This window comes from Rhinopithecus bieti, unplaced genomic scaffold (genome assembly GCF_001698545.2).
Source record: "Rhinopithecus bieti isolate Rb0 unplaced genomic scaffold, ASM169854v2 scaffold_27006, whole genome shotgun sequence".
NCBI lineage: Eukaryota > Metazoa > Chordata > Mammalia > Primates > Cercopithecidae > Rhinopithecus > Rhinopithecus bieti.
The window spans coordinates 3582322-3593254 of NW_016813373.1; the positions used below are offsets into that span (position 1 = coordinate 3582322).

The 10933-nt window shown below is 34.8% G+C and overlaps 1 protein-coding gene across 1 annotated transcript in view; it reads right to left on the reverse strand.

Annotated features, from left to right (window-relative positions):
- The window catches only part of EDEM3 (ER degradation enhancing alpha-mannosidase like protein 3), a 68469-nt gene that overhangs the window by 34394 nt on the left and 23142 nt on the right, over nucleotides 1-10933 (reverse strand). The window contains exons 6-8 of the mRNA XM_017848050.1: nucleotides 9927-10112; nucleotides 3447-3581; nucleotides 969-1074 (exon numbers count right to left, since the gene is read on the reverse strand). Coding sequence (XP_017703539.1) covers nucleotides 969-1074; nucleotides 3447-3581; nucleotides 9927-10112 — 427 coding nt within the window. The remainder of the gene's footprint in view (nucleotides 1-968; nucleotides 1075-3446; nucleotides 3582-9926; nucleotides 10113-10933) is intronic.

Below are 10933 nucleotides of genomic sequence, written 5' to 3' on the forward strand. Positions count from 1 at the left end.
AAAAAAAAAAAAAAAAAAAAAAGAGGCTTTAAGAATATTCTAGTTTATTTCCATTCATCTATGCTTGTTTTATCAGGGTGTTTTAGAAAGATAAAATCACACTCTTTGTACAATTCAGAATCCTGTTTGTTCATAAAACATTGTTATATGTTCCTTCCCATGCTTCTGATTTATTTTAATAACAATATTCCAACACTGACATAAAATAATTTTCTTAGCTTTTTTTCATTGATGGTTACTTAAGACTGTTTCCCAATTTTCTGCTACTTATAAATAATTGCATGGAACATCTTGGGACCAAACAGTTTTCTATGTTTTGTATTATTGCTCAGACTAGATTCCCAGAAGTGAAATTACTAATCAAAGGGACTAACATCTCATTACTGAGCACTTACTTCATAGTAAGTGTAGTACACGCCCGGCACTGTTCTAAGCACTTTACGTTGGTTAACTCATTTAATCCTCATACAGAACAACTAATTACTATTAATATGCCCACTTTACAGAAACGGAATCGACAGGCACACAGAGGTTAAATAAGTTTCCCAAGATCACATAGCTTGAATCTAACAACATGACTCCAGAGTCTACGCTCTTAGCTACTATATTTCTGGAGGTAGGGAAGAAAAAAAAGAATTTATTGAACACAGATTCTTACTAAATCACACCTTGATGTGAGGTGGCTGAGGAACTCTGGTTCTCTAGTTTTCAAATAAATTACAGTGTTTCATCTATACCCTATACTCACAATGCTATATCCATTAAGAAATAGAATACTAAATCATCTAGAAGTGTGTCACATTTGGCATCAAAAAAGAAAATCTGGCTAAATTAATTAAAATTCCAGCAATCCTGTGAGAACCTATGCTTTATAGTATCCCAAAGATTACTTTAACAAATGAAAATTCGGTATTTCCCAACCATTTTGAGGATGCAAAGGCTTGATTTAAAAAGCCTAACTTACATACCTTTTCGTACCCAATCTCCAGTATGAATATTTATAGTCACACCCACTAAATTACTACTTCGTTGTCTTTTTTCCCAGAGAAAATCGAGAGCTTTTCTGGCATATTCCTGTAATTAAAAAAAAAAAGAAAAAGAAAGAAATGCATAATTGAAGAACTGAGTATCTTTGGCAAATAGGAAACAAACAAACAAAACTCAAAGGCCAATAGCATATTTCAAGAATTAGGTTAAATTTCTAAGATAACTATTTATAAAACAAATTTCCTTAAAACTCAAAGCTTGGCTCTTTTTCAACCAATCAGTGTAGTTAGGAAAGACTCTCAATAAGCTATTCAGAGGAGGGCTTGCTTTGAGACCATTCATTTCATCTACTCTTTTTTTTTTCTTCATTTCATCTACTCTTGTAGCACAAGTTCATATTCACACACATGTATTATTAAATTATATTAATTGCTTATATAACTAGATATACTTGTTAAAGAATTTCTATCACTTAAATGCAAAGTAAAAATCTCCCTAGATACTCTTATTTAGAAAACTGGAAGAGAATTTCAAAGGTAGTATGCTATCTTTGAAAGTTATTTCAGATCCTACTTTTAAATGGTATGCAAGTTCATTAGTAAAAGCTATTAAATCAACTACGCTACTAAATATTTGATAACAACAAACTTGTAACCTTATGATATGTTTTCTTTTCTCATTTATTTTATCTACTAGACACTAAATGAGCTGTGATCAAATTTTTGGCTTTGGATGAAAAGATGTCACAAAATATAAATGCAAAGGGCAAGTACAGGTAGGTTTCTAAATTAATCTCAGAGAATGAACCTATTTAGCACTGCAGAAGGACTTCTATAAAAGAAAAAGTCATTAAACCAATTTGCCACTTGGTAGATTAGAGAGTGTAAAATAGTTATAATTCCTAATGCAAACTATGCTGATTTCTTTCAACCACAAAGCAGGTTATAAAGGTTATAATTTTAATTAAATGGCAGAATTTCAGAGCCAGGAAACTTCAAAAACATTATATTTCCCTACTCTTACTCTACAGCTAAGAAAACAGGCCTAGTGAAATTCAAGATTAGCTAGAGTTTAAAATTGAATTACAGGACAAAAAACTAATATGAGAATTCAGATCCCTTTATAATTAGACCAAGGGTCAGCAAACTTTTTCTGACAAGGACCAGATATTTTAAGTGCTATGGGTCACACAGTAAATGGCACAATTACTCAACTCTGTCACTATAGCACCAAAGTAGCTACAGATAAAAACAAACAATTGAGCATGGCTGTGTTCCAATAAAACTTTATTAATAAAAACAGGCAGTGGCTGGACTTTGCTCACAGACTGTAGCTTGCCAACCCTGTAGTAGATCAATGCTTTGCCAACTGCATCTTCTCTGATGGTAAATTACTGCACATTCAAGAATTTTTTAAAAAATCACATGATTTTCAACAGATTTATTCATAAACACAAAATAGCTCATTGGAAAGTGTATGGGTTTCAAATTCAGAAAGACATGGATTCTAATTCCAATTCCATGCATCACCTACCAGCTGTGCAGGTCTCTCATACTCTTTGAGCCTTATTTTCCTCACCTGTAACTGCATCAATATCTGAGAGTTTATAATTATTAAAGTACGCAAAAGTATCCACACTTTTTAATGAAGGGAAAATATTAGTGAACAATATATAGAATAAAAATTTAAGTTTAAAAGATTAACCAACCAAACACGATAAATCTGTCCTTGAGACATTTTAACTTACAGACATACATACACACAAAGTCAGTTTGTTTTCTTTACATTCAGATCTAATATCTGTAATGCTGGTACATAGTCCCTATTTCTGCTTGTTCTGTTTGCCATTTGCTGGATTTTTAAACATTAACCTAAGTCATATGCTTAAAAAAGAGGGTGCTTTGTGTTAACACTGCACTCCAATGACATGCTTAAATAATGAGATTGTTTTAATGAGAGACATAGCTAGTCCACAACAACTATTTGGGGATATTAAGTCTTTTGGATAATGAATAACATTTCCTTTGCAGTAAACAAATTCACAGATTTGAGTCTCAATCAAGACTTAAGTACAAAAATTTCACTGTGTTTTAGAAGATTAGTGAAAGTTCCAGAACTTTCAGAAGTGCAATAGACCACCTGGAAGTCTAACAAATAAAACACAGGGACATAGGATTTCATATAAGACATTTACGATATCAAGGAGACATCAAATTCATTTAAGTAATATGGCTAAAAAAATTTCTAAGACTAAACCTAAACATATACTTTATAGCTGGTGAACAAAATGCAAAGTTGGATTTAACATAGCTCCTTCACAATGTTCTAGGTTTTTGACAATTAAAACCCATGTAAAGGAATTTAGACATAAAGTTCACTAAAATAACAGTAATTCTCCAACTAGATATAAAGTTAGTTATACCCAATACCCAGGATATCAAAGACCGTAAAAAGCAAACCTCAAATATTGTTGCTCCTGTGAATCGACTTAAAGCAGCAAATTCAAGGATCAAGGTACCTGCACAAGCCGTACAGGTATCTGTTTCAGTTCCTGTCCGAGCTTCTGGTTTTCTGATGCCAAACTTTAAATTAATCTGAATACAATTAGAAAATTGTCATTAGCAGTTATCAAGATAATGACTTTCTGATAAGAAACTACTTTTCAGTTGAGTCCTTACATAAAATCATAAAAATAATTCATAAAATAACTAAACACTGAAATTCAATCTGATGGTCTCTGTGACCTTCCAATTAACATCTAGGGAAATATACTCTAAGCACATAAATATTCATGAAGTAAGGGAATATTTACAAGGGAAATTACACACAGAAGGTATCTTTTATAACAATTTTGTTCCCTGGACAGTTTGAATTAGTAAGTATAAGAATAGCGAAGTAGACCAGCCTTAGAAGAAATCAGGGTTAGTTTAGAATTTGTGAAAAACCAGTCTACATTATATATTAACTAGTTCATCATAGAGAAAAAATGGATTGTTATGATGTATATTTAAAAGGAAATTAAAATTGCATTTACAGGTTTTAAGGGTTTTGAAATATAGAGTGTGTCACCTTGCTGGCAGGCTAACACCACAAGGGAAATTTTTTCAAAGGGGTATTTATTAAGTCAAAGAAAACCAAACAGGCCATGAGTGGTAGCTCATGCCTGTAACCCCAGCACTTTGTGAGGCCAAGGTGAGTGGATCACTTGAGGCCAGAAGTCTGAGACCCGCCTCGCCAACATAGCATAACCCCATCTCTACTAAAAATACAAAACTTAGCTGGACATGGTGGCGCGTGCCTGTAATCCCAGCTACCTGGGAGGCTGAGACACGAATCTCTTGAACGTGGGAGGCGGAGGTTGCAGTGAGCGGAGATAGCACCACTGCACTCCAGCCTGTGTGACAGAACAAGACCTTGTCTTAAAAAAAAAAAAAATCCAAATAATACCACAATATGAACCTGGATTAACTAGAACCAAACTGAGCAGACACTGATTAAAATTAGAATATTTTTCAGCAATCCAAATAACCAACAAAAAAGGAGGTATATGCCAAGGATTCAGCCAATAACAAAAAAAAATCAAACATAAAACATCATGGGTATACTCTTGGTTATTATTCAAACTCTATATAAAGAGAAGCTCAAAAAAATTTATATTTCAACTTATCTGGATAAATCAATTGCTAGGTATACCTAGTGCCTGAACAGTGTCCAATCAACAGATTCCAGGCATTTCTAAACAAACACCCCCTCAACAACAAACGAACAACAAATGTGAAACGTAGGTGAGACATGGGGATCTGATCACTGTTAATGTTGTCCTCAGTACTGCCATTTATCTTACTTTGTAGAGTGCTACTTGAGACATTTTCACGTGCTATTAGCCTAGCAGTACCCCTCCCTCCATCCCCTCCCAAACTTGTAATTATCTCTATCATTTGTACTTTTGTAGGATTAGCTAGTTTTAGGTAGTTCTGCACCATAAACAAGAACGAAAAGTATCTCCTGCCCCCTTATGCTGCCTGTATCCCTATCTACAGAACTGAAATTGAAAATTGATACTAAGAATGACTGACTTACAATGAAGCAGTCCTTAAAAATAAAGTAAAGATTTAATTACATCAGTTACACTAAGGTAAAGTATAATTTTACAAATGTTTGCAATAAGAGTCAACAGTGAAAAATATTTTCTGGTCAGTTGTGTTAATTACTACAATCAACTAATCAATATTTATTGCTTGTTTACCTACCATGTGGGGGATATTATGACAATATACAAAGGAATAGATCCTTGTCCTCAAGGAGCTTAAAATCCAGACAGAGCAAATAAGACAGATATGTAAACAGAGAAAATAACTAACAATGAAAAGTCATAAATTAAGTGCCAAACAAACGGAAGTCACAAGTGCTAAAGTGTGAATTTCAGAAAAGGAAATAACGCTGAATTGGGAGTAGTTGAGAGCTAAGAATGACAAAGTCCAAGAGTAGTCATAAGAAAGCAAAAGCAAAATAGAGAAGAATAAACATTTGTGTATCCCACTTTCAGTACCCTTTCCCTTAAAATGGAAATGCTTTGAATCATTAACGTTTTAGTACAATAATACTTAAGATGTTTGTATATTGAACTGTATCGCAAGATGATTGCTATAAAATTTGTAAAAAGACTATTTATTAACACAACTATCTATAGTATCTGCTCATTTCAATCTTGTATCCTTCCTGAAGATAAGTGGTATTAAACACCTTTTTTTTGGTGGGGGATGGAGTCTCGGGTCACCAGGCTGGAGTGCAGTGGCATGATCTCGGCTCACCGCAACCTCCACCTCCCGGGTTCAAGCGATTATCCTGCCTCAGCCTCCTGAGTAGCTGGGATTACAGGTACACACCACTACATCCAGCTAATTTTTGTATTTTTAGGAGAGATGGGGTTTCACCATGTTAGCCAGGATAGTCTCAATCTCTTGACCTCGTGATCCGTCCGATTTGGCCTCCCAAAGTGCTGGGATTTCAGGAGTGAGCCACCACACCCAGCCAGTATTAGAGAACTTTTAAATGCAGAACCAAGATGCATTTCAGTATCCAAGGGGCACTACCATTTCCACAAATCAGGGAAGAAGGATTCAGGGCGTTTTTTGCTTATGGGATCCTCTGGTAATCTAGGGGCTGGTAGATAGGTTCTTGTCCTCCTGACTAGGACTCAAATGACTGGGTTTAGAGATAGCACTGGTGTAGTATCTATTACTGCAGAAATTAGTAACAAGGAGATTATTGTCCTGCTTTCTTGAGAGGTTTAAGACAAAAAGAGATGAAAGCAGGAATAAAATAAAGCATGAAGCAATCTAGAACCTGGTTCCTCCTAATTCTGTGTTCCTGAGAGTCACAAGGCAATTTTTAAAAGGACACCTTTTATTAAAGAAAAGCATAAATTACCTACACTAAACTTGTTTACACTGTCTTTTTGCTACACTAGAAAATCCTTAAAATACGTATAAATCATAACAGAATTCGATTAACCTTATATTTTATGAATATAATAATCTACTCAACGTTCGTAATGAGGTCTTATCTGAAAAGCTGGCAGGTTGCTTTTAATTAACTTTGAGGAAATGGCATTACAAAGTGTGTACTAGCTCTAAAGGTTATATATGAGTTTAAAAAATGACCACTAACTCTTACAATAACATTTCTGCACAGTACATTCATCTGAGTTAAAACCATTAATGCAAATACTATCAATTACAGATGCTTATCTAAGAGAGACTGATTACACAAATTTTCATGGGCCAAAGCATACTAAGCATGTATAAGAAAGGATGGGACAGTAGTTATTTTTCTTCTATTGTCCTATTATAAAAAATCATTTAAAAAATTTTGACACTTCAGAGGATAAGAAAATAATGTAAGTTTCCTTGTTTTACTATAATGCTCATAGTATCTTCTGTTTTAATTCCTTGCCTGCTTCTCATGTTATGGCAAAAGTAAAGATATGCTAGATTCCTCAAAATCTAACACTTCCATTTATAATAAAAACTAAAAGTATTTACTAAAAGTAAACTGAATTAAATAAATGTTTATATATTGTTTTAAAATTTTGGTTTTAATTTTAATATGCTAAAAAAAGATCAACAAATTTAACTGTACTAATAAGCAAAGAAATTCATATTAAAATATAATTCAATTTTTTCTCATTAAGTTGGCAAAATAATAATATACAGTGTTAGTAACAGTAAAATGACACACGTACTTTTACAACACTGTGAAGTAAAAAAGAATCTTTCCGGAAAGCAACTGGGCAATAAGTACCTGATGTCTTAAAAAGCATTCCCTACTCTGTGACTTATTACTTCCTCTCTGAGTAATTTATCCTAAGGAAGAAATAAAAACTGTGCAAAAGGGTGTGTATAAGAATGTCTACAGAGGCCAGGCATGATGGCTCACATCTGTGAGTCCAGTACTGTGGGAGGCCAAGGTGGGAGTATCTCTTAAGCCCAGGAGTCTGAGACTAGCCTGGGCAACATAATGAGAACCCTATCTCTACAAAAAATTTGTTTAAAAGTCAGCCAAGCATGGTGGCACGTGCCTGTAGTCCCAGCTACTCAGGAGGCTGAGGTGGGAGGATCACTTGAGCCCAGGAGCTGGAGGCTGCAGTGAGTTATTATCACACCACTGTACTCCAGCCTGGGTGATAGAGGGAGACTATCTCAAAATAAACAAACAAAATGAATGTTCACTGGAAAGCTTTTTAAAATATCAAACTAGAAATTTAAATAAGAAGACATTTCATTCTAGTCTAATTTTTAAAAAGTGCTAGTCACAACTCACTAAATTGATAAAGCATTGCCCTACATCATGCTATATCTCCAGTCAAGGATGACTTCTTGATGGAGGAAATGAGCCTTATTTGATTTGACTTACATTGGTAGAGAAGTTATGCTAGGTGACAGAGATGGTAAGTCTAAAGGCATGGAATGAAAAAAAAACTTAGAGACTCTGGGGACACTATAGATTGTTGTGGTTGAAATAGAACAATGATTTCACCGGGATATGGCAATATGAGAGAATGTCAGAAAGTCTACTGCCAAATTATAAAACATTCTGAAAGTTAAGGGACACTCAATACAATACAAAGAGCCATACAATTTTTGAAGATAAATTGACAAAACCTAGATTTTAGTGATAGTGGTTTTTCAAGTGCTCTGAAGCATAAACCAAGAGAGAAAAGAGTAAGACAAATATAAGAAAAGAAAAAAAACTGACAGAGTTTGGTAATGGCTGAGGTGTCTGTCTTGGACAAAAGGGAGAGAGTAATAGTGTTAATAAAGAATGATAAATAAATCAGAAGAAAAAGCTCTTTCCATCTTCAATGGCTTCTTCCCCTCTGCTTTAAAGGGGAAAACCAATAAAACTCCTTCAACTGACTTTATTGCCAACTCTCCTTTAACTACCAACACTGAAGAAATCTGAAAATGAGTGGTTCATTCCTATTTACTTTCACCTACTTTGAATCCTTTTGTCTTTATTCACTACAACTTCATGGCTCTGTTTGCACCCAATTCTCAAGTTTTCTAGAACACTTCCTCCTTTCGAAGTTCCCTTCTTTGGATTTTATAATATTGTACACTACACTACACTACATTACAGTTCTCCTCTTAAATCTCTGTGTACTTTACCTTCTACTGGCTGTCCTTCCTCCTCATGCCCTCCCTCTGTCCTGTGAGTTCTATCTCTATCCTCTCCTTTGGACAGTTAACACCTACATACTAACTGCTTCAATTATATCTTCTACACAAATAATTTTGTGCCCAAGTTCTGGTCTAGCATCTGTTCTTCCTTCTGCAGCATAATCTAATCTGTAATGTAACGACACATTAAAGCTTAAATTATACATATACACAATGGAATACTATTTGGCCATGAAAAAGAATGAGATCCTGTCATTTACAACAACATGGATGGAAGTGGAGGACACTACGTTAAATGAAATAAGCCAGGCACCCAGGCGCGGTGGCTCATGCCTGTAATCCCAGCACTTTGGGAGACTGAGGCAGGTGGATCACGAGGTCAGGAGATCAAGACCATCCTGGCTAACACGGTGAAACCCCATCTCTACTAAAAATACAAAAAATTAGCTGGGCATGGTGGTGGGCACCTGTAATCCCAGCTACTCAGGAGGCTGAGGCAGGAGAATGGCGTGAACCTGGGAGGTGGAGGCTGCAGTGAGCCGAGATTGCACCACTGCACTCCAGCATAGGCGACAGTGCAAGACTCCATCTCAAAAAAAAAAAAAAAAAAAAAAGAAAGAAAGAAATAAGCTAGGCACAGAAAGACAAATTTTGAATGTTCTTACTTATTTGTGGGAGCTAAAAATTGAAACAATTGATCTCATGGAGGTAGAGAGTAGAACAATGGTTATCAAAGGCTGGGAAGGATAGTTGGTGGAGATGGGGAATAGGGGATGGTTAATGGGTACAGAAACAGGTCAGACAGAATAAGATATAGTATTTAATAGCACAACAGAGCAATTACAGTCAACAGAAATGTATCATACATTTTAAAACAACTAAAATAGTATAATTGGAATGTCTGTAACACAAAGAAATGATAAATGCTTGAGGTAATGGCCACCTCATTTACCCTGATGTGATTATTATGCATTGTATGATTGTATCAAAATATCTCATGTACCCCATTAATATATACCTACTATGTACCCATAGAAATTAGAAATAAAACCTTTTAAAGCTTAATCTAATCTAATTATCACATCACTTAGAAGTGTAATCAGTTAATTGAAATGAAAATATAAATTTGTTATATAGCCTTGAAGCATTTTTTTTCAGCCTCAAGCAGGTGAACAACAATGGTTCTGATCACAAAACTTCATTTTGTAAAACAGCAAAGAAAGTACATAAAGACTCATATTTTTCAGAAGTACTTACTCTTGGATAAGGAAGGCCACTGGTAGTGTTGAAAGCCGGTAAAAGTTTGTAACCTAACTGCTTTGCCATTTGGAGAAGTTCATCATTGTACCACTGCATATATTCACCTTTTTCTTTCAGCATGATTGCCAGGGAGTGCCCACCCAAAAGACCCCTAGGATCACAGAAATGAAACATCATCCATATCTTATAGACAATTAAAAGTTACCATCTAAACAGGTGTGGGTACTTTGTTATACAATTTAACATATTTAAAGAAAAACAAAACTTATTTAAACATTATTTACTTAACACTGTCTGCTCATTTGATGGCAAACCATTACAATTACAGAATCAATTTTTTTTTTAAATTAGATATTCTATCCTGTTGTGAAGTGTTTTGTGTTCTTAAATAGATTAAATTTTCTTAAAGAAAATCCTAGATATTACATTTAACAAATCTAACAAATATTTTAACAAATTTTTAATTTAAAAATTTAGTTGTATCACCATGAATTCTTTAACTTAGAATATTATTTAAAACATAAAAATCTCTCACTCTAGATTAATAAACTATGTACAATTTCTTGTATTTAATTGAAGAGTAGACTCACTTTGACAAAAAGAAAGGAGTTACAATAACAAACATTTAACCAAAACTATAACAATTAAATAAAGTTGAAACTTGAACTAATAGATCCTGTAATTTCATCTTTTTAAAAAAATGTCCTGGCCAGGCACAGTGGCTCACGCCTGTAATCCCAGCACTTCGGGAGGCCGAGGCAGGTGGATCACGAGGTCAGGAGATCGAGACCATCCTGGTCAACATGGTGAAACCCCATCTCTACTAAAAATACAAAAATTAGCTGGGCATGGTGGCAGGTGCCTGTAATCCCAGCTACTTGGGAGGCTGAGGCAGGAGAATCACTTGAACCAGGGAGTCGGAGGTTGCAGTGAGCCGAGATCGCACCACTGCACTCCAGCCTGGCAATACAGCGAGAGTCTGGTTCCAAAAAAAAAAAAAAAAA